Source organism: Nannobrachium achirus (genome assembly GCF_963921795.1).
Source record: "Nannobrachium achirus genome assembly, chromosome: 13".
NCBI classification, from domain to species: Eukaryota; Metazoa; Chordata; class Actinopteri; order Myctophiformes; family Myctophidae; genus Nannobrachium; species Nannobrachium achirus.
Genome location: NC_137833.1, coordinates 23,265,272 through 23,290,355, shown reverse-complemented (window position 1 = coordinate 23,290,355; position 25,084 = coordinate 23,265,272). Strand labels below are relative to the sequence as shown.

Genomic DNA, 25,084 nt, shown 5'->3' with positions numbered 1-25,084 from the left:
ATAAGGGGCAAAAGACAGATGAGAACTCTATTAATATTTATTTTCATTGCAATGCACGCGTTGCAGTGGAAGCGGGGCTTCATATAAAATTCATGGGAAATGAAGATTGACATCGTTGGGTCAATGTAGAAAAGCTAGAAATGAGCATTACATTTTAATTGAGATTTGGTCAAATAAGGCTACGCTTCAAAGCAACCGCTTGACGTCCCTCATGCAGGGGCACGTCATAATAGGCGCACATTTGGCGGAAATAGGCAAACATTCAACGAAAATAGCAGATCTAAAAGCTCAAAACGCGACACGTTGTGAGCTTGAGATTCGTTATGGAGGGTATAGACAGTATAGACCCGTGAGCCCCTCAATTTAATTAAAAAGAGGCATAAATCAATCTCTAATAAAATTAATGAGAAAGGCTCTCATATGACGACAGTCAAAGAGTTTCACTTCAGATTTGAACCTGCCTGAAGTCCAGTCAAATCAACCAATTAAGCCAATTGATTTAGATTGATATTTCACTGCCATTTATATAATAAAAAAAATGCTTACAATTTCTCATCTCTGGGATAGAAAGTAATTACAAATACTCTTTGAAGTATTATACTCAACTATCTTTGGAAAGGCAATAATTGCATTACTGTTATGTCACAATCTGGAGGATATCCAATTAAAATGAGCTTTGAACCTCTATTCCGTCATGAGGCAATCACCGAGAAATAATGTAGACCACATTAATCCTGTGGGGGGAATTCACTTACAGCTTTACTCAGCTGATGGCTACTCAGACGGTCATATTGAGCTCGGAGCAGTTAGGCCTTTGTCGTGCTCAGGGACACCTGGACACACAGACCGGGTGCCAGGAGGATAACTTCTGATTGTTTCCTCCACTTTCTGTACTGAGTAGACCTCTAGACCTACTGCACACATAAACACAGCTGCTATACTGCTGTTTGGCTGTAGTGTATTACGCCTCAACAATGGACTCCACAACAACACTCAACAGCACTTACCACATCTCACCCAGGGGCATAGTTCTGCCGATTTAAAATGACTCCAATAGGGAAGTAAAACTTCCTATGATTGGCCGCTAGTTTTGCTGTTTTCCCCCCCCGGCCGATCGCAAAAAGAATTGTGCTCCATTGGATCCCATTCATTTTCCCCTTTCGTTTTCTAACCTTAATTAACATTTTCATGAATACTGTATGGTTCCTATCGCTAGTTAAAAATTGCCTTTCAATCACCATCATATTCGTTTTGTCGAAATGTGGTCCAATTTATTTTAAAATAAATGATAAAGTTGCGGGGGGGGGCGTGGCCAACTAAACTGATACCAGCCGGCTGTGTTCTTCTTCGTGTGCTGTATTTCGGGAGGCTCCGACCACATTCTCCCATGTATCCCTGCGGTTGCACGTGACCGTTGGCAGCCAATAGCATCTCTGATGCCTTTACAATTCTATGATGGCGACACCCATTCCAAGGGGTAGAAAGGGCCATTTGCGCTGCATAGAAACCAATGGCTTCGCATCGTCCATATTTTTCTACAGTCTATGATCTCACCATGGATAACCCCGTTCTCCCTCTCTCTACCACTCTCTACCTCAGTCTAAATACATTGTAAATCTGAAGCTTTTTTGTATACTATCGAAATAGTTTAGAGAAAAATGCTGCTTATTGCCCCAAAAGTGACTGCAAAAGATTGCTGCTATATACTGTATCTGTTTCAAAAAGCTTTATACCCTGTAAAGACATACAGTACGTTTTCTCATGCCAAAAAAGCTCCTTTGAATTGATTTGATTACCCACTAAGCTACGGCTGCCCTAAAGAAAGCTTTCTCATAAGGAACAGATGTTGACCATTTTGGAGAACATCACTGAGTTGGCGAGGGATTGGTTGAGAGGATGTGATATGACATGTCTTCATGACCTGTGTGCACACAGCACACTGCCCAGAGCATTTTCTACACATGTGACAACTGACAAGTGAGATGCCTCTCTTGGGACTTGTCAGTGTTCTCTTTATCTCCAGTCGATCTTATGGGGGAAACTCTAGGTGGAGGCAGGGGGACACCTACATCTATGAATTAAACACAAGGTGTGTGGTGTTCCCCTTGCACTTGAGTCAACAACAGCAAGAGACAGCTCATATAGCTCTCACCCTGCGCCCATACCAGCAGCAATAACAATCCAGTTTTTATTTGTTTCAGGTTCTTTGAGCCCCTGTAATCTTTGTTTCACTGATCCGCTCTCATAATTTATCAACTTTGAATTCAACCACACCAGTGAGGCAACTATCATCATGACCTGAGGCTGACAGCTATTGCATTAGTCAAGCTGGAAGTAAGTTGGATCAGTGTGGAACCATCTACTGGTATGCTCAACAGGCATCGTTCCTAATGGGCATCGGCCATAGTGACTGATAAAACCAGAGGGGCATGTGTTACCAATGGCCATTGTTAACGGGCTTTGTCCTAGTGACTGATAATTCTTGTATTTATTGAACTTTTCTTTTTTCCCAGCTCCCTACAAGTTCACACTGTGACACGCTGTGAGCTCGGTGATTGGCTATTTTCAGCGCACAACTAAGTACACTTTAACTCAGCCATTACAGTCAAGATGCTCAAGTAACTGTTAAGTAATCTTACTTCTTCTTGAGTAATATTTACGTCAGGTAACAAACAGTACTTCTATTTGAGAAGCATACACTAGTACTCTCTCCATCACAGCTCATCTCAAACAAAATGGAGAGGGAAATCTCTGCTGTCATTCAATATGAGTATAGCACTCTCCAAACTCCTGAGTGTCAATCAATCAATGAACTGAACAGGAAGAGCTGAGAGGAGGCATTTAGGGGATTCAATGACGCAAGGAGGGCTCCATCAAACTAACTACACAAAGGGAGTTTTCCATCACCTTTCACTTTCACTTACAGTAGCTCTGTTGTAGGCTCCTATATTGTCCTTTATTCATATCCTCTCCTAAAAGTATCCTTGGCTCTCATCTCCCTTTGTATTTTCTCTGCTCTCTCCTCCCATGTGTCTTTGCCTCCTCTCCTCTCCTCTCCTCTCCTCTCCTCTCCTCTCCTCTCCACTTCGCTTCATCAACATATAAAATAAAATAAATAAATAACTTGCTTCCTCGTCACCGCTGAATGTCATTATGATAATTGCTCACAAGGGTTTAATGAAATTGAATTTCTCATTTCTCTCTGGGCCCCTCCGCCTCTCTCCTTGCCTCTGTGGACCCAGGGGGAACGAACTCGGAGATTACGACAGCTTTTGATCAAATTTGTCCTGACTTTGTGCCTGTGTCTTTGAGATTTGACTCCCTGCAAATACTTTCCTCCACACACAGTACAAACTCTTAAAAAGGAAAAAGAAAAGCAAAAAAAAAAAATTGAACCTTCAGAATCTGTAAAGAAAATGAGAGCAGAAAAAACGCCTTGCAAAGAGGCATTGTGAACTTGCACATCGGCCATTTTCACAATATGTATCTGTGCTGGAACCGAGTAAAACTAAATGTAATAATGCCTCAAGTCCTACAATTCCAGATTCTGAAGCATAATTTTGAATGCACAATCGTAGGGGCACCAAGCAATCTTTCAAACCTCTGATCCACAGCCTGTTATAATATTGCATTCTCTTGGATGATTTTGCATGATGACTTTCAAAATTCATGTAGTAGAAAAGTGGAACATGAAGCAACGTCTACTAACAGAATAAGCCATTAGGCTTATTCTGATTAGCGGACTGCAAGGAGAGCTAGCATTTCGGGTGCCCTACTCACAACTGACCTTAGCACGTGCGTGCAGAATTATTCCTTTTTTTTTTTTTTTTTTTTTTTGTTGGGTCGGGTCGGGTGTCGGGTGTGTGATTCTAACTCTAAGATTGCAGATTGCTTCTACACACTGTAACAGCAACCATGTCCATTAGGTTTAGGCATAGTTTCACTGAGGCTACGTTTAGGAATAAGGTTACGGTAGGTTTAGGCATAGTTTTACTGAGGCTACGTTTAGGAATATCTGTTGGCGAGCGTTCCAAGGTCGCTGGATTTGCCACTGCGTGAGCATTCTTGTATTCGGTGGAAGTCCACGCTGGCTGTAGCTTGAAGCTTTAGTTTAATAACTTACACGCTATCGATTGAATATACTTTTAAATATATATTTTTATCTTCTATTTGTTGGATGGCCTAGCCAGCATACACAATAACCCTATGGCAGAGAATTTCCTGACTGTGCACTAAGATAGATGGGCAGACATTATGCAGCTCTCAAGGACTGATGGACATTTTGTTATGAAGGCTAGTTTGACGAAGATCCTGTCTGATTGACAGGCCATGCTGTACATATTTCTTCCAGCACACGTAACTGCAGTCACTCTACAAACGCTGGCCTACTTGCTGCCACTGACTGCGACGACTCTCTTCTTCCACGCTGGCATTCGGTGAAAACACAGACTGCATCTCCAGGAAAGTTTCCCCGGTGTGATGGGGAACAGAAGAGTTGATGCCGGTGACACTCAGTCGATAGTCTTGATTCAAATCCAAGACTCTAACCCTAACCCCAACATTTCATGGTTAGAAAGCTCATTAACTCATTTACTGCCACGACCCGAGTTCCTCCTGTTTATTTAACATTTGTAACTCAGAGAGTCCACTCCAAGTTAAATGAACACTTTACTGTGTAGCCTATAAGTGTGTTTGTAATAAGTATTTTAAGTGATTAATGTGTTTAAATTGCTTTAAAATGGTGGTTATCTCATTGTGGAATGAAACTTTTAAAGTGGATGTCAACCAGCTTTTTCGCACAGCATCCCACACTCAGCCCTGAGGGCAAAACGCAAATGCATCCTAACGAAGCCAACGGGAGTGTGTGAGGCGTATAGGCACTGAATGCATAATCGCATGGAAGGCATTAAATGAGCATTGTTCCGTTTGCTGGAACCCCTGTCGGGTGCCGCCGGAGAGGTCTGCGGTGCGCGTAATAAACCCAGCAGAGCCGAGACCAGGCTAATGTGCAGAACAGAGAAGGAAACACAGCTTTTCTCTGTCTTCTATGCAAAGTGCCTTTTCCACCTGGCTTCCCCCACCGACTCCACTTGCCTAAAAGAAAGGCGGGGAGAAGGGGTTGTTAAACATTTGCTACAGTACCTACCCCATGTTTTTTCATGAGGGAGGGGGGAGGGCTGCAGCTGTTTTTATCCATTACCATGGTTGTTTGGACTGTGGTATGGAGGGAAAGCGGGCCGGTGCGAGGCGCTTACTTTAATGCAATCAACTATGTCAGTCAGTTAATGCAGGAGGTTGATTTCTCTGCTCTGACTGGAGAGAGAATCCCTCTCACTCGTTTCTTAGATCCGTCTACTTTGTTTGTGTCCAAACTGGAGCACTCTCACTCTTTATGTGATGCCTGGAGGATCACAGGAATACTAAACTGCTGTGCCGCTTTGACCCTGCTTTTACTCCAACTCATTCTGCTGATGCAGGATGTTCAGCCCATTGCTCTGGAGTCTGGACACGTGTCTAAGGCTAAATAGTAAATACACATAAGTGAAATGGATTCTGTGTCCATTTTTATTCTTTTATATGAGTTAAATTAACATTCCAGTTTATACTGGGTATATTTGAATAAGCAATTGCCATTGGATTTCATTTGCTTTCTAAAGGTGAAATGAGTCAGAACGTTCTTTAGTCTTTTGAGCGGTGCAAATCACTCCAAGGTTTGACCTAGACTAAGTCAAACCTAGGAGCGGTTTGCACCACTCAAAAGACCAAAGAACTAAGTCACTTAGTGTGTAGGTCCTTACAGTATGTCCCTTCCCTATGTCCCTATGTACAGTATGCAGTACCAACAGCTGTGGTCACACGAGAATAACGTCATAGAAAGTACACAGAGACCGACATGACCACAGCTGATGTCACGGACAGAATGGCCCATACAAGGAGATATGCGTGTGTGTGTGTCGTGCACCGCTCACTTCACACGTGTGTGATTTTTTCCCCCTCTTATCTGAGTGAAATCAGCACCTTTTCCCATGAAGCAACATTACTCCACCTGGGCTCCTGCTGAATAACATAAGTCTAGCTTTAGAGGAATTGAGGGTGATACAATACGCATCATCTCATGTTACAACTAGCAGTAGTCCCTCTTGACTGAATTGGTTCATAAGCTAGTGGTTAAGACTCCACAAGAGAATCAACAAAAGATTATTTATGGAAAGGAAAAGGTCGAATGCATACATGCAGAGATTTTGTGCATACTTTGTTTGTTTATACGCATGCATGCACGCACGCACGCGCACGCACACACACACACACACACACACACACACACACACACACACACACACACACACACACACACACACACACACACACACACACACACACACACACACACACACACACACACACACACACACACACACACACACATATATATACCCCCTATCACAAAAGGGCAATGAGAACCATGAATCTGAACCCTCCATGTATATAATATTTTAGAGCCAGTCTGCACATAATATTCTTTCAGAAGTGGTTTGTTTGTGTGGTGGATAATAGAGAAGACACCAGGATACAGCGCCAGCCATCTTCTGAATGGGCCCGGCAGGCATCGTCTGCAGGTTATTACTACCATGTGACAGGTTATTATGCCCTTATGACAGGCCATTACCTTCACTGGGGAGCAGGCTAATTAAAGAAGAGGGGTTTGGCCGTGGAGGTGGTATGTTACAAATTCAACAGCCTCTACTTACAGTAGAGGCTGTTGTATTTATATTTATATTCAAATTCTGCAATATTTTACAATAGCCGATCTACAAGCTCCACAATGCATCAAATTGCAATGCATCGTGAGCTTGGAGATCTGCTATTTGTTTTCTATTTTGGAAATAGGGCTTAAGTGGTTAACCGGCGCTTGGTAAAATTCTGGTAAATACATTCAGGAAAAGTATTGGTGTCTCTCTGTTCAAAGGGTGTAGATAAAACCCAAATTATCTGGGAGTTGTTTGGAAACACAAAGCCAATAATCACATCATGGTAATTTCCCCTTGTTGGTGGCTAAACAAAAACACCCTTGCACAATATGATGAATAAGAGCATAAACCGGTATAACAGCAATTACACTTTGACCGTAATACATTTATGCTATCTCTATTTTATTCCCTCCATATTCTTGGATTCTTTCCTTTTCATGCCTTTAAATGCCTAAATTGGTGAAGCACTTTGAATTGCTTTGGCGTAAGAAAATACACAAAAGCAAAGAAGTACAAATATATTGCCTTGCCGTGCCTCGCCTGGCTGTGGGTTTGAACTGATTTGCACGGCTCAAGGAACAGAATAGATTAGCGTCAGAGGTGGAAAGTGAGTAAATACATTCACTTCAAGGCAAAGAATAAAGGGTGAAACTTTTGTAGGATTAAAAGAGCCCTGGGCTGGGCTGACAGGGGAGGCTGGCACCCCTCAACGATTTTATTTTATGATTTGCTTTATTGTGTAATAAACACTGTGGGTCCTGTCCTGTGTGATGATGTTGTCCGGCAAGAGTTCCAAGGGCCTCTCCTGCTTTAACCAATTGAAGCAGTTGTGTGGTATAAGGCTACTGTAGGCTACTGTAGGCTAGGCTATACAGTAACTTGTACTCTTACACAAATATCTTGCTTTTTACTCTTACAATTTTAAGGAAATTTGTGTTAATGTTAAAGTAAATGAGGGAAAGAAACACTTTCAGCTTTCGTTTTTTTTTTCATGTCTTAAAAAACAAAACAATAAAAACAACGACATTGGAATGTTGCGTTTTGAAACTATCATGTTGTGGAAAGTATTGCGTGGTTCACCTACACAGTCAAGGTCTGGGTGTCAGTTTCTTCTACTACGAGCATCTCGTATTTCCTCATTGACTGAAGAGCTAGACTGCAGTCTAGTTGAGGAGGGCAGTGGTTTAGGAATGACATTTGATCTCGAGCATGTGTTTGTTTGCAGAAGGTCAGTATACTCGGTTGTACAACAGAGTGAGCCGCCAGCCCTAGTTCCATTAGTGGTACAGTTCACCCCCAAAATGACTTTTTTTCTATAGATTACTCAACCCATGAAGACTTGAATTCATGGATATTTTTCTGTTTTTGTCGCATTCCTAAGCCAAAGATTTGAGGAGACTCTTTGTGTCACCATATGGAACAAAGCAGGCTCTTTGTGTCTCACACAAGGAATGCGACAAAAACAAAAACATATCCATGGGGTGAGTAATCGAAAAATCGGAAGAAAAACAAGTATTTTTGGGGTGAACTATCCCTTTAAGGCTGGATGTGACACACACACACACACACACACAAACGCGCGAGCGCACACACACACGCACGCACGCACCTACGCACACACACACACACACACACACACACACACACACACACACACACACACACACACACACACACACACACACACGGACATCTACCTTGACTGAACAAAATCCATTCTTTCTTGACACAAATACACTAACGCATTTACACACATGCATAAAGCTAGAACAAACAGTTGTGGTTCGAATGCACATACACACACACATGCACACACACGCAAACGCACGCACGCTCTCTCACACACACACACACACACACACACACACACACACACACACACACACACACACACACACACACACACACACACACACACACACACACACACACACAGAGAGAGAGAGAGAGCTCTGCTTACTGACAGTGCGTTCCAATCACATTTCACGTCCCAGTAGCAGTGATGGGCATGTGGACATGCAGAAAATTGGACTCTATGGTGTGATAAACGCAGTGGCGGTGCTGTCATTGCGGTGAACCAGAGATACCGGCATCTAGGCCTACCAATACCTCAGGGAATGACAATGGTGGCCAGGCCTGCCCCATTATAAGCATGTCGCTGTTGTCGGGTGGAAACCTTGTATGTCCAAAACCGTTTTGAATCAATCATTTAAAAAATGATTTAAATTCATGAAAATAGACAATCTACAAGCATACAACGCCTCGCACCTCGAGGCGTTGTGTGCTTGTAGATCGGCTATTTTCACTAGTCTTGTGCGACAGTCTTGTATGACAGAGCAGGGCTTTACTTTACGGGGGAAAAAAAGAAAATGCAAATCTGAAACTTGGAGATACAAGGTTTCTGCCCGACAGTGACGATGTGGTGGATTGATGCCCTGCATTGCTGGAACAAATCCTCAGTGTTAAATGAACCAGTTTGGTTAAAAAAAAAAAGAAATTAAATAAATGAAATAAAAAAGACAAGTTCAGTGAACAGTGAAGATTTCACTGTGTAGCCTACAGCTTGCCCACTATCTCTGTCACCAGCTCACTCAGTCCCTCTTGGTGCTTTGATTCACTCAATCCTCTCTTTCATAGCAAATGGCTTATACACACACACACACACACACACACACACACACACACACACACACACACACACACACAGCTCTTTGTGTCTTTTCATTCACGCACTCTCTCTCCATGTCTCTTTCACTCGGTCATCTCTATTATATTCCGCACAAACAAATCTCTGTATTCTCTCTCCCGCTTCTCTGCTATCCTATATCCCTCAGCCATACGCAAATAACACAATATCTCCCTTTCTCTGTCTCTGTCTCACTCTCTCTTTCTCTCTCTCTCCCACACACACACACACACACACACACATACACACACACACACACACACACACACACACACACACACACACACACACACACACGCATGCACGCGCGCACGCACAAACAAGCGCGCGCGCGCACACACACACACACACACACACACACACACACACACACACACACTGCCTCAGGCTACATGAATTCAAGCAGCCTGCAACATAGCATGGTTCAGCTTTTCAGTAGCATAAAAGTGGCTTATAAAAAAAAGAAAGAGCTCAACACCTACCAATATTGATGAAATGATTGGTGTTAGAGAAGTTGGGCAGTAAACAACACATTAAAATGTTTTTACACATTTCCTACCTCTTCAAACAGTTCCAGACTGTACGTGTTGTCATCGTCCGCAAAGAACACCACTCCCGGGTCTCTCCTGCCGCGGTGCTGCCTCAGCCAGCTCAGAGCCGCGTTCCTCTGCTCGGTGGCGCGGGGCATCCCGGTGCGCTTGAACCGGCGGGGCGTGAACACGTACAGGTGCGTGTACGGCACCCCGGACCGGGCCAGGAAGCGCGACACCAACTCCGTGCGCGACGTAGCGTCCTCCACCACTATCCAGTGAAACCTGGGCCATGAAGTGTACATTTCAGAAAGGAATAGGGGGTGGCAAAAATATTAAGTTACCACAGCCCCATTCATAAAATGCAAAAATAGTGGATGTGCAAGCTCTCAACACGACGACGTGTTGAGAGCTTGTAGCTCCACTATTTTCACTATTTTGTTTAGGTGGCGAAAAGAGCAAATGTTTTAAAATCTTTATACAATGACATTCCCAAAATGGTATGTCACATTGAAAGTGGTTAATAAATTAATGATTGCATACCTGGCCCCATACACCTTGGGCCCCGCCGCCCCAGTAACTTCCCCCCTTGTTACGCCCCTGCAAGCTTAGGCTATCTAAATTATAACAGGTGTCACACCGATTGCGATGAAATCATGCAGATTCATAAAATAATTCAGAGTTGGGGGAAATAACATTATGCATAAAATAACTTCATTTAAGGTTAAATGTGATGTGAAGGTGGGTGGCCATTTGTCCCCTGCAGATGCCCCAAATGTACGCCCCTGACCTGGGGACTTGTCGGAAGGCGTTGGCCAGCCGGGTGAGCTCCGCTTTCTGCACGGGACGGGTGTAGGTCGGGGTGATGGCGTAGATCACCGGCAGAGCGGTCTGGTTGCCCCCGGCGGGAGCGCCGGTCCGGCCCGCCCGCTGCTGCGCCTTCGGTCCCCGAGCGGCGGCGGCGGCCGGGGACCGAACCGTCCTTTTGGTGTCTATGTCGATCATGATGATGACGATGAGGACCCAGGGCAGGAGGATGAAGAAGCGGCTGAAAAACACCGATTTCATGACGGAGGCTGAAGTTACGGGTCGGGGGGAAACATCCGACCGGGACGGTGACGGTGCGCCCTCCTCTCACTCACTCCATCGCAACGCATCCCACGATCATCCAAAAGCCCCTTTTCTCCGGACGGACACCTCCTCTTTCAAAACCTGTATATTTGATCTAGGCTACTCTTAAACCTGAACCTAAAAATTGTGGGAAAGTTATCACCGATGCGTAAAAGCATCCGTCACGTAGTCGTATAGCCTATATATCCCGTCCCGTGGAGACCGCTTCCTCCGACCGAGTCCCTGACCCCCCTCTCTTGAATAAGAGTCGAAGTACCGTAGAGCTCCTTCTCTCTCCTCTCAGACGAAGGAAAGACCGCACAAGTCAATAAATCCCAGTTTAAAGGTCCTTTGTGGATACTTCAAAAGAAAAGAACAGGGTAAATCAAATGCGGACCGGACGGCCGATGATAGCTGGTTTCTAGATGTTCATCGCTGCAAAGGATCCCTCCTGCCGCGGACGAGATGCTGCTTTTTTAGAGTCGGTGTGAACAGCCAGGCAGCGGGATGAGGAGGAGGAGCAGGTGCAAAGCTATGGGAGGAGAGCGAATGCGATGTGGTGAGGAGAGGAGGAGAGTAGAGATGGACCAGAGAGAGAGAGAGAGAGAGAGAGAGAGAGAGAGAGAGAGAGAGAGAGAGAAAGGGAAAGGGAGGGGAGAGAGAGAGAGGAAGGGAAAGGGAGGGGGGAGAGAGAGAGAGAGAGAGAGAGAGAGAGAGAGAGAGAGAGAGAGAGAGAGAGAGAGAGAGAGAGAGAGTGTGAGTGAGTGAGTGAGTGAGTGAGTGAGTGAGTGAGTGAGTGAGTGAGTGAGTGAGTGAGTGAGTGAGTGAGTGTGTGTGTGTGTGTGTGTGTGTGTGTGTGAGGAAGGGAAAGGGAGGGGAGAGAGAGAGAGAGAGAGAGAGAGTGTGTGTGTGTGTGTGTGTGTGTGTGTGTGTGTGTGTGTGTGTGTGTGTGTGTGTGTGTGTGTGTGTGTGTGTGCTTGTGTGTGTGTGTGCTTGTGTGTGTGTGTGTGTGTGTGAGTGTGTGTGTGTGTGTGTGTGTGTGTGTGTGTGTGTGTGTGTGTGTGTGTGTGTGTGTGTGTGTGTGTGTGTGTGTGAGTGTGTGTGTGTGCAGTGAGAGAGAGAGAGAGGGAGGCTTTGTTATGTTGTGCAAGAAACACATCAGTGTCCTCTGAGGATAAAGCCAGCAGAGAGAGAGACAGGTTGCTTGGGAGCGTGCCTCGACAGCATTAGCTTATTATGTCCAAAATAATAATAATAGAAATAAAATAACACATCACCCTGTGGCAGCCTGGATATGCTATAATACTATTCTCAACTTCAACTGAACACTGCATCCAAACACTGCTAGATAATTATTCACGCGTCGTAGATCAAGAGATCCGCCTTTCAGCAAGGGAAATCAGTGCTCTACATTAATAGAGATCACGCAAGCCAAACTAATTGCAGGCAAACAAGATTATACTTTCACGGGATGAAAGAAATACATGGCCTGCGTTTGATTATGTTGGAAAAGTAGCACCCGGGAATGCTGACGTTAAACCATATGGGCGGAAACTACAGGCACCCGAAAGAATCAATTTCATGCTTGCTGTTTGGGTTGAAAACGATGGGGTTTTACAAGAGTAGAGTAAAATAGGGGAGCCAATAACTTCATAGGCTACTGTAGCTAAATCCTCATAACAATTTTGACTGCATATGCTCTCCCCCCCTTCCGTCTGCCCAGTGCTGACACGCAGTGAATGAGTTTCATATTAATTAACCAAAGATGAAATGTCATTTTCGGTGCAATCAACCAGATTAGATTAATGTAGCTTTTGATTTCATTGATGCCTCTGGCAGAGAAGCCTAGGTAGCCAGGTTTCATGTTTAATAGATTGGTCAGGAAGGAAAGTGCTATTATCCACAGTGGGTGAAGCTGATTCCAGCTGAATCAAATAGCCTATTGATCCCACAGCGGAAATCATTTCAATGCAGCAAATATGAAAACACAGGGAAATATACTGTAGCTACAGGAAATAAGCCTGGACATTTAAACTCCAGCCTTGTGGTCCCATACACATAATGCATAAACAGGTGACATCACAGTGATGTCAGATACTCGGAGCAGGGATCTCCATATATGGGCATACAAGGGATTCTGTTAGGGATCTCCATATATGGGCATGAAAGGGATTTTATCCCAGGTAATGTCCTGTTAGGAGAACCACGCTAACAGAATTCATATATGGCCAAGACAGATTGCGCGACCTCGCCCTTAGGAGCCTTACTGGTAGTTTTATATTTTCACCTGGTTTTCCAGAAACAACAGTTTAGAGGTCAGAATTAAAAAGAAAAAACTACTGTAGCCTAAGCTACCCTTGGTCTGAGTTATCAGAGTTTATCTATTGTGTTGGCCATGATAGAGCATGCATGTTGTGTATTCATCGTTGACATCCTCTCCATCACAAGGACTCTGGCTCGCTGACACATCCATTTATCATCATCCATGTCCCGTCCGTCCTCCTGACATCACAACTGTCAGTCAAACTGCCCTGCCAGTACCCATTTTTTACAGCGTGTGTGTGTGTGTGTGCATACTATTGTGTGTACTTGACTTATGCACATGCCGGGAATTTGATTCACCACTTTCAACCTGGTGTCCCTATCTTTGGGTCTTGTTATACTGTATGTGAAAAGTGCCAAAAATGCAAAGAATAGCAGATATACAATACAAGCGCTCAACAGTTGCATGTGAGCTTGTAGATTGGCTATAGAGCATCGCAGCGGAAGTGGATTCCTGGGGTCACTTAATATTCCCCATTCATTTTCGCCATAGACTTTGAAAAAATATTTATAACAATTATGTTAAGCCTCGAACATAGCCATCCAGGATGGAGGTGAATCATGACCATATAACCTTTGATCCTATGTGAAAACATATTTTAATATTACATTATTTGATATACTACATTTAATAACTACCCTTTGTTTAGCGATTTTCAAAATGTTCTTTTCATAGAAAAAAAGGTTATATGGTCATGATTCACCTCCATCCTGGATGGCTTGGTTCGAGGCTTAACATAATTGTTATAAATATTTTTGTAAAAGTCTATGGCGAAAATGAATGGGGAATATTAAGTGACCCCAGGAATCCACTTCCGCTGCGATGCTCTATTTTCAGCACACAAACATCATCAAAAGATTTCCTTGGGGAGAGAAGAATAAAGAATAGTTTCTAAATTGTCTGAAAGGGGGTGAAGCTTCAATACAGATTTCTGCAAGGATGCAAATTGTTGTGATACTTCTGATGACTGACGTTTGACTGCTTGACCCAGAACATGCAGTGATTCACTCTCAGCTGTGTAAGCTTACTGATACACTTGACAGCATACTTTATTCAGGACACTGACAAATGATGACGTAAGACGTATGATACAAGATGCTTATAACTCCTGCTCACGTACATGTCCTAAACTCACAACAAATACCTAACCCCCCAAGGATATGAATAGAAACAACAGCATTTGGCTGAGCAGTTCTGTTTGTATGATTTATATATTTTTATATATATTTCATATATATTTCATTTTTGTCTTTTTACAATAGACAGAACTGAATGCAGACACAGTGGTAGCCAGATTATCATTATGGATCATGTCCCCCAGAAAAACAAAAAACTCAACAGTTCTCATTCCTATATGCAGGTGGCCTCTTGTTATTAGTCTTGTTTACTTTGCAGGACACTCCATTCAAACATGCTGTGTCATAATTCATAACAATGTAGCTCCTCAGAACAGGATGCAGTCATCTAAGAATACCGGTAGATGAAATAAGATGAGCACTACAGTACATCAATAATAAATCAATAATCAAACGGTAATATGAATTGTTTATATTGTTTATTTCCATTAGCGAGACGTTTTATATTGTGGTAGCCTATATAACCGGCATGACTGAAGAAAACTCTAGAAGTTTCCCAATACACTTCCATTTCCTTGGTTATATTCCTCCTTCTCGCTATATATGTGTACTGAACACTGAACACAGCTCACTTGGTAGTATGCTCACATTTAAATCACTTGGTGCTGAGTTTGATACGGGCTACTGTCATGTCAGTGCAGGGCAGGCCACTGACAGAAAACATGGCTGGACCCCTCCACTTCGCTTTAGTGGAGGGGTAGCTTTAGCAGGGTCCTCAGCACACTATACAAAACACCACAACACTCTACATTAAACGTCCTATCCTTTAACTAAATGTCCATGTCATTACAGTTCTCAAATAGCATCCATATCAGAAACTTGTTGAAATGTCTCACACACTCTTTTCTCTCCCAGGCTAGTGTGTTAGATGAGTTCCCTTGCCACAGCCGGGAGCATATGCCCACCTTGTAGTAGTTATTAATGTCAGCTGATGGTAGAAATACTGAGTGAAAACCTAGCTCCAAGCACATCCACTTTCCTGTTTTAACAGGGTTACACTCTGATATATCCTCACCCTCGGTCATAATTTGGTGACATTTACCAGATTATTGAATTCTCTCTGGTTAGTGCACCTGCCTGTAATATGAGAGACGTGAGCTCAAATCCCCATCTACACATTTGACTCTTTTTTTTAACATTTAACCACTTATACCCTCAATACTTAAACCAGTAGGGCCTCTACATCAAACCTCTTTGCCAGATATGCTATCTTTGGTAAATGTTAACCCCAGAATAAGGATGCTATAGGGTTCAATTGGTTAATGTAAAACGTAAAGATTTGGCGTCCAGGACCCCCGGTTGAAGACCCATGCATTTCAGTATAAAATAGTGCTTAAAGGGGAAGACCACCCATTTTCAATATTGAACTATGTCATTAATATACCTTAGAGGAGTTGTGTGGAAATAAAAACAAAGTTCCCCCCCGTCTGTGTTGCCTAGAACTGGAGGATTGATTTTGGGTTTGTAATGTAAAGTACAACTTGATGACATCACACGGTTGTACTTTACAATACAAACCCCAAAATTAATCTTCCAGTTCTACACAGAAGAGGGGGAACTTTTTTTTCCCACACAACTCCTCTAAGTTATATTAATGACATAGTTCAATATTGAAAATGGGTGGTCTTCCCCTTTAAGTGGTTAAAGCAACCTAAATTATGGGCAAAGGTTCACACACTGAAACGTCCACAATTCGAATTGAGATTATACAAAATATGACAGCACATGAGAGCTACTCACCATCTCTGAGACAGCAGCATTATTTTTGTAAGAAGCTATTAACACAATCTAGAATAATCATGACTACTAAATGAGATGCAATTTAAAAAACGTTCATTTTCCATCTGAGCGACTTTACATTACTTTCAAATAAGCATTACACAGAAAAAGTCTGAATCTAGCCTACGTTTGTGTGCCTGCATGTGTGTATTAGCAGTATTAGGGTGCAATTGAGTCAGAAATGCAGTCATGTGTTTGCCAACGTAATTGCACATTTCTGTGTCCCCACCAGCCATTCCCTCAGCATTATTCGAATACTCTGCAACATAGGAATAGGCTATTGAGGAGACGGCTTCAATCAAATCACCTCTATCATGTTAATGCAGGCACCTGCTTCATCCTTACAGAGCAGAAAGGATTTGTGATGAAATGCACGATGGCTTCTGATTAGGAAAGCATTGGTAGATTGCACGTTTTAGTCCCCCCTTTCACTGCAAGGCAGCTGCACTATAGTTTTGCACATGCTGCATCCATGAGTGGAAATGTTTGGGAAATATCATGCTGCTCTATTTTCTACCATTGGACATGACAGGGTCTGAACTAGAGAGCAGAAATGTGACATCATGTCAGATGTCAGGACAGGAGTGTGTTAGACTGAGGGTAACCAGGGGCCATGGTGACTATACTCTGAGGCCGCCCAAGGCTGCCAGTGACGACACCGCTGTTCTCAACTGGCTTCTAATTACAAACCACACTGGGCCTTTCATACATCTTTGCATGTCACACATGTAAAACAAGATTTGTTGTAAATTAGGAAAAAAAAAATGTTTAAATGATAAATACAAAACAAACGGTTTTGGACATACAAGGTTTCCACCGACAACGACGAAATATAACTCATGTACAGTAATTGGCCCACTGGCTTGTCATGATTTGAAATGGCAAATCTTTGAGTAGCAGCAGCGCTATAGAGAGAGATCTCTCTCTATAGCACGCAATGAGGGCCTCTTCAACTCTTTTTCCCGGGCTAGCTGAATCAGGGGCCCAGCATGTCCTTGCTCCTGACTCCCAAGCTGTGGAACGACACCCCGGTTAGGAGAATAACACCCCTTTTTTATTATTTTTCATCACTGACAAATATTGGTTCATAATGTGCTAGAGATGATGATGTAAGTTATTGTGACGGGAAGTGAAATTCCTTATTGTTCTTGGGCTTTGAGCATAATATTAGTTTATGCTAAATTATACATACAGATTGAATTTGACTAAAGGCGAAAAGTGACCTCGCACATGGTCGCATGCACGCATCCGCCTGGGTGACAGCAGACTGCTGGGTAAGTGCTGGCGCTTTGGCATGGGATCAACTTTGACCCAAAAAATTCACAGACCTGGTTGGTTGTTTAAGACGGACAAAATGTGGCCATATTTTCCCAATATGGAGATGACTGATGTCTGACATCACAGATGTTTGACGTCATTGACCACATGAGACTGACACAATATGTCAATATATGGGCATTCCCAGATATGGACTGACGCATGCACGAACGCACAGGAGCTGCAGGCTTTTATAGTAAATGCAATAATAGTGTCTCTTGAAAACTGAAGAACACACACACACGAACGAACACACGCAAGCACGCACGCACACACACACGCACGCACGCACGCACGCACGCACGCACGCACGCACGCACGCACGCACGCACGCACGCACGCACGCACGCACACACACACACACACACACACACACACACACACACACACACACACCCTGTTATTGTAGTGCTTATAGATTGCCCAGGCAGACGTCTTACCATATCATATATTTTTTGACACATTATCACAGTCACACCCAGTCAAATCATGGAACATTGGCATGTCAATTTAGTTGTGCATAGGAGATGTACCGTTAGTTTGTGCCAGTGTGGTGTGGTGAAAGTAGACAAGTGACGGATTGCAGACCTATATATTTGGGTGGGTGAAATTCAGCGTAGTATTTTCCCGGTTACATGCCTCTCTGAGTTATGTAGGAAGAATCGTAATCATAACTCCAGTCTCCCTCCCCCATTGACACATCAGCCAGCCACTGGGATCTGCTTCTGCTTCTCTCTATACACACACACTGGGTGATTTTTATCACCTTCGGTTCACTGCTCCAACTCTTCACATGCAATGAGTTCTAGGATACGAGTCTGATGAGACACTATACTCAATACTAACATCAACATCTTTTGTTAAATTTGATTACTATTCTTGCTCTAAAATAATAGGGAGTTTAGCTGCTTATACCAAACAGGGGCGCTAGACTTTTGGTAGAGGTGACTTATATTTAGCTTTCCAATGAATATAAGTCACATCTGCAGGCTTGTGGTTAAATTTAGATACCAGGCGGTTATGCTGTACACAGCCCATGTTTGGGATTCAATATATCTTCTGCAAACTGTTTTGGTCTGAAAGATACATTACATAATGACATTTCTTATAAGAAGTTGGCTTTGATGCAAATTGCAAAATGACTATGGAGCTACAGTTGGGTTATAAACTTTTAGAGTAAGAAGGGGTGGGGGGGTGGGGGGGGGGTCATAAAATGAATCATCAAAAATACATAATACTTAACAACTCCCCACTTCTGCATTCCCTTCACACCCCTACACCACTTACACACTTAGATTACAGCAGTGATACTCAAACTCAGGCCCGGGGGCCACTTCCGGCCCGTGGCAGAATTTTGACTGGCCCACCAATCAATCAGTCAATCCCAAAATTAACCCAAAATGGACGTATTCTTTCGAGATATTTTGAGATTTTTCTCTCTCAAATCGCAAATTCAACAACCACAGTATGTTTAATTTGCCAAAAAACGGTGTCAGTTGTTAAGATGGACAATATAAGGCGCCAATGAAAGACAGAGGTTATCAAGTAGACTATCATAAATGTTGTCATTTTATCAACTGGCCCGCGGCCCCTTGCCATTTCTATAATGTGGCCCACAGGTTCAGAGGTTTGAGTACCCCTGGATTACAGGACGTCTGTGACAGACAGGCGGTGTGTCACAGACCCTCCTGTCCTTGTGACACTGTGGCCAGCGCTCCAAGTCTCATATCCCTCCTGGCCAGGGACGTGCTGGCCATTGGGAAAAGCGGGACAATTCCCGAAGGGCCGTTTCATTCCCAGCCGGTCCAGGCCGGCCATTAGGAAAAAAATAAAAATAAAATGTCGGCCTTCGTTCCATTTTGGGGGCTGGGCGGCCAACAAAGTAAATTGTCGCGGTGCGAGGCGTTGTGTGCTTGTAGATCGGCTGTTTTCACTAGTTTAAATCATTTTTAAAATGATAAATACAAAACAAACGGTTTTGGACATACAAGGTTTCCACCCGACAACGACGAAATATAACTCATGTACAGTAATTGGCCCACTGTCTTGTCATGATCTGAAATGGCAAATCTTTGAGTAGCAGCAGCAGCGCTATAGAGAGAGATCTCTCTCTATAGCGCGCAATGAGGGCCTCTCCAACTCTTTTTCCCGGGCTGAATCAAGGGCCCAGGCCAGCATGTCCCTGCTCCTGGCTCCCAAGCTGTGGAACGACACCCCGGTTAGGAGAATAACACCCCTTTTTTTCCACCACAGTCTGAAAACTCACTTCTTCAGACTCTACCTCACCCCCTAGCCCTCCTCCTCCTCATTCCTTGTATCACTTCTGTACACCACCTGGATCTGCGTTGGTGTAGGCTGCAGTGCAGACATGGATTGTTCTTGAGGATGTGGGCAGACAGACTGGGCACAAATAACTACAAACAATAGAGACAAATACAGACATACACATGCTGTATATGCTTTCATAACAAGTGGACATAACCTTGTATACACACACCTAGTAGACAGAAAGACAGGCTGTCTGACGAACACTGTGTTTGCAAGCGAATCAATGCCCAGCACTGGTACAGGGAAATAACAATCAGACAAAAGAAAAGCTTGGTGCATGTCTGTGTACTTGCATGGATCTCTCTGTGTGTGTGTGTGTGTGTGTGTGTGTGTGTGTGTGTGTGTGTGTGTGTGTGTGCATGTTTGCCACTCTTTGTGTTTTTGTTGCTGAGAGCTCATTTGTGTGCATTCGCGTGTTTATTGTGCATGCAAGGCAGTGTGTGTGTGTGCGTGCGTGTGTGTGCATGCGTGTGCATGCATGCATGCGTGTGTATGTACACAAGCCCATTTCAGGCGATAAAGGAGATGGAGCTACAACCCGGAGGGCACCTTACTCTGTCATCCCTCTAATGCAGCACAGAGACATGCAGGAATGGAGGGAAGAGGACTAATAGAAGACATCAGGGACAAGGAAAGGAAAGAAGGAAGGATGGAACGAACAATCAAACAAACAAACAAATGAACAAACAAACAAACAAATGAACAAATGAACTAACAAAGAAAGAAAGTAAGACAGACAGACAGACGGACAGACAGACACACCCCACAAACAAAATCCAGGGAAGAAAAATTATGTCGAACAAAGGGAATTAGAAATGAATTCCGTCTCACATGAAGAAGAACGAATACATGATGAATTCGTTCTTCATTGGGGGAAGCCATTTGCAGACTTGTGATTCATGGGTTTATACTAGAAAGTTCTGTTCTTGATGAATTGTGTCTTGCCATTTACACATCGTCACTGTCGGGCAGAAACCTCGTATCTCCAAGTAAAGCAAAGCCCTGCTTCATCACACAAGACTGTCGCACAAAACTAGTGAAATAGCAGATCTACAAGCACACAACGATCGGCTATTTTCACTAGTTTAGATAATTCTTTTGGACATACAAGGTTTTCACTCGACTACAACGATATTGTGATGTCACTCCTGATGTCCAATCAGAAAATGGTAAAAAAAACGTCCAATGAACAAAAAGGGCTAACAAAAAATCACACCAGTGTGAAGTGAGCGGTGCAAACATGACATAGCCTACGTGCATATCTCCTTATATGGGCCATTCAGTCTGTGACGTCAGTTACTTTATTGTATGAGCACGGATCTCCATACTTGAGGATGTGGGCAGTATATACTCCATAATTTGCGACGTCGCTGCGTGAGCGAGGAGCTAAATTGGCAAGCGACGACGCAAATGCATCTTCCCAATGAGCAAACGCTCCAGACGCTACATAGCTCCTACATTGTTACCCCAGGGCTCCACTGGCGGCGTCGCGTTGCTCTGCATCTTGACGGCGTCATTGACGCCTTCACATTGACGTACGACTGGCTTCACTGAACGTGAATGTGTTGATATTTCAATCAAAGATCAGATGAGGATATGAGCATTGTCAACTCTAGTATATGCCTTAAAAATATAATTCATGCTGTGTAAAGTGAGGAAAAAAGTAGCCTAGCAGATCTACAAGCTCACAACACGTTGCATGCATGAGTCAGGACTGGAGTCAGGACATGCTGTTTTGTGACATGTGAGCTTGTAGATTGGCTATTTTCTGTGCACAATCGCCGCCACGATAATGTATAAAAATCTGTCTTTAGTGTTCAGACTCAGTCACTCACTGCTGACCTGTTTTAGGAGGAAGAAATGAGAAAGGAGTTGTTTCCCAGCCTGTTGTGTTATATATATATTATGTAGGCCTATAACTTATAGGCCTACATAATTTTATCAAAAGACCACTGGCTACATTAAAGATATGCTTTTTGGGACATCTCACCATGGTGAATGACGTGAATGGATAGCCAACGGCAGAAAAGCATGTATATATACATTTAAATGCAATGCAATTATTTAATCATAATTTATACATGACTGGACGTTGTGGACGCCGTAAAAAAATTGAATCGGGGCGATTTTCGAGTTTGGACGCCGTCACGGGAGCGTCCGACGTTGACGTTGACGTCGGCAGTGGAGCACCCTTCATTGATTAAAACCAGAGTGTTCCCAGCGTTGCCGTTGACGTGATGCTCGACGCTTGCAGTGGAGACGGGGGGGTTACAGAGGTCGCAAATGCATCGCTGTGCTGTTAGGGTAGTAAAAAGAAATAAAGCAAGAAACCAAAGAAACAAACAAAGCCAAAGTATAGCAAGAAAAAGCTAAGGATGGTTTCTGGGATAAACATATTGGTTTAGACACAGGTAATAGACCCCATAGTTACAGATATACACCGCATGTCTCAGTACAATCAGTTGCAGAAACTGCCATGACCAACATGCAGGAACGCTGTGGCAAGGGTGACGACAGCGGTGGTCCCATCCGCAGCACAGCACATAAATCAGAGCTCGAAAATGCAATTATATGATCATTCGGAGTTCAATTCAATTCGGGGCACAATTCAGATCCGCTCAACAAATGGGCTGCCCCGATCACAACGCGTTTGTCAACACCATTAGCATAGAAATAAGTTTTCTGCCCATCCCCTTTTATGTGGACGGCCGGCTGAGTTAATGCGCTCTCCGCCTGCATGGAGACTAGAGTCAACCGGTGATGAGGCTCTGTATCAGATGACATTAACACTCCAGCCACTGAGACGGTAATACGTTGTTGTTTGACCTCTAAAAGGCCACACACACACGCGCACACATGCGTGCACACACACACACACACACACACACACACACACACACACACACACACACGCGCACGCGCACACACACACACACACACACACACACACACACACACACACACACACACACACACACACACACACACACACGTCTCTCTACAACCATGGGTTGAGTCTGTATTCACGATTGTAGCCACAGAGCTACCCGATTAGTACAATAATAATATTGTATTGTTTACTATGCTGTGTTCTGACCTCACCACTTAAACCCCTTACGTTGTTGAGTCCCTCAGGGTTCTATAATAGTGTCTTTTCTGTTTTTGCTCTAATGTATATTAAAAAGCTGAAAGTGTCCGATCGACAAGCTTACAACTCGTCGCAATGCATTATTAGCTTGTCGATCAGCTGTTTGCAGCTAACGTTTTCCCCAGGGTACAGATGCTGGGTTTAATTGTGAAATTCAGATTACAGTGCGACAAAGTCTTTGGTTGAGAAACAGAGGTGTGTAGTGCCGAGGCAGAGATACAGTATTGACATTGTATTGAATTTACTCTTAGCCCATGAAATCAAATCAGAAAAAGTATTGTAATTTTGAAAATAAAATAATACAATTGCCCTGACACACTGACAGGAACAAAACCGTATTAAATGTATTTCAGTGTCAGGTTCCCTCTTTCTCTCTGCTCCCACTGTCTTCTGTTTCAACTTCATCAGTGCTTCTAGTCCGGCTGCCCTTGAGGTGGGGTCTGAAATTTGGTATATAGTTTTTTTTATTGGCCTAAAATATTGTCTATAATATATACAGGCATGAATCCACCTGCTGACCGCCTGTCAGCATTGAGCAATTTATTTTATGGGGGTAAAAGTGTGCGGCCCATTCACTTACTATACACTATACTATAAAGTAAAGAAATACCCCCAAAAATCTGCTTTAAGTTTGTGAGGGGTCAAACTAGGGTTTTTTAATGATTCTGAATCCAGTGCAAGCATTTGTTTGACATGAAAAACATTTCCTCTGCCTAAAACCAGACGCACAAAACTATGGTTTAGTGATGAGTCATTTTCACAATTTCGTGGGGGGCATTTTTAGCCCAAGGAATGTTTTTCATGCAAAACAAATGCTTGCAATGGATACAGAGTCATTAAAAAACCCTAGTTTGACCCCTCACATGCTACTTAAAGCAGATTTTTTGGGGGTATTTTTTTTCCTTTATAGTATATTGTATAGTAAGTTAATGGGACAAACTTTAACCCCCATAAATAAAATTGCTCAGGTCTGTCCATATCTCTTTTCTTGTCCAGAAAGTCTTCCTTCGTCACACACAATATTGAGCCCACTCTGTCTGTCTGTCTGTCTGTCTGTCTGTCTGTCTGTCTGTCTGTCTGTCTGTCTGTCTGTCTGTCTGTCTGTCTGTCTGTCTCTCTCTCTTCACCTGTCTCTATTATATCTTCCCATTTTGTCTCAGTCTCTCTCTTCCTGTTCCTTTTCAGGGAATTTATCCCCTTTTCTCTCTATGTTTTAAGTGGCTTCTCCCTTCTCCCACAAAATACTGAGCTTCCTTATCTCTCTCCTCCCTCATCTCTCTCTCCTCCCTCCCTCCGTCTCTCTCTCTCATCTTCTACTCTCTCTATCTTCCTCTTTGTCACTCTGTCACTTTTGTCTCGTCTCTCCCTTTCTCTTCGTAAGCCCTTCTCTTCCTCCATTCAATATCATCTCTCTGTCTCTCTGTCACTGTCTCTCTCACTCTCTCTCTCTTCCTCTCTTCCTCTCTTTCTCTCTTTCTCTCCTTCTCTCTCTCTCTCTCTGAAGACACAAGGCAATCTAAGCTGATTTGTCTGAGAGCAGGGAACAATGGAGAGATTTAGATTCAGCCAGTTAGTTTACGCACACATGCACGCGCACACACACGCACACATGCACACACACACACACACACACACACACACACACGCACACACACACACACTTGCATGTGTATTCTTGCATCTCGACCCGTTTACATGGAGAAACACATGCACCACCTGTCCTGTCTGTCTTTGCAGTGACATTGACTGGCTGCTGATGTACACATGCATAATGCTCTATATTATGCAGTATGTTTGTAGTGTTACTGTACATTTTACTACAGTATATTGTATACAAGTGTCTGTGTGTGTGTGTGTGTGTGTGTGTGTGTGTGTGTGTGTGTGTGTGTGTGTGTGTGTGTGTGTGTGTGTGTGTGTGTGCGTGCGCGCGCGCGCGCGCGCGTGCGTGCGTGCGTGCGTGCGTGCGTGCGTGCGTGCG

The 25,084-nt window shown here is 43.6% G+C and overlaps 1 protein-coding gene across 1 annotated transcript in view; it reads right to left on the bottom strand.

Annotated features, from left to right (window-relative positions):
* The window catches only part of b3gat2 (beta-1,3-glucuronyltransferase 2 (glucuronosyltransferase S)), a gene marked incomplete at both ends in the record, with an annotated part of 53,127 nt that extends 42,094 nt beyond the window's left edge, over window positions 1–11,033 (bottom strand). The window contains 2 exons of the mRNA XM_080739833.1: window positions 9,995–10,250; window positions 10,756–11,033. Coding sequence (XP_080595959.1) covers window positions 9,995–10,250; window positions 10,756–11,033 — 534 coding nt within the window. The remainder of the gene's footprint in view (window positions 1–9,994; window positions 10,251–10,755) is intronic.
* Window positions 11,034–25,084: the final 14,051 nt, after the last annotated feature.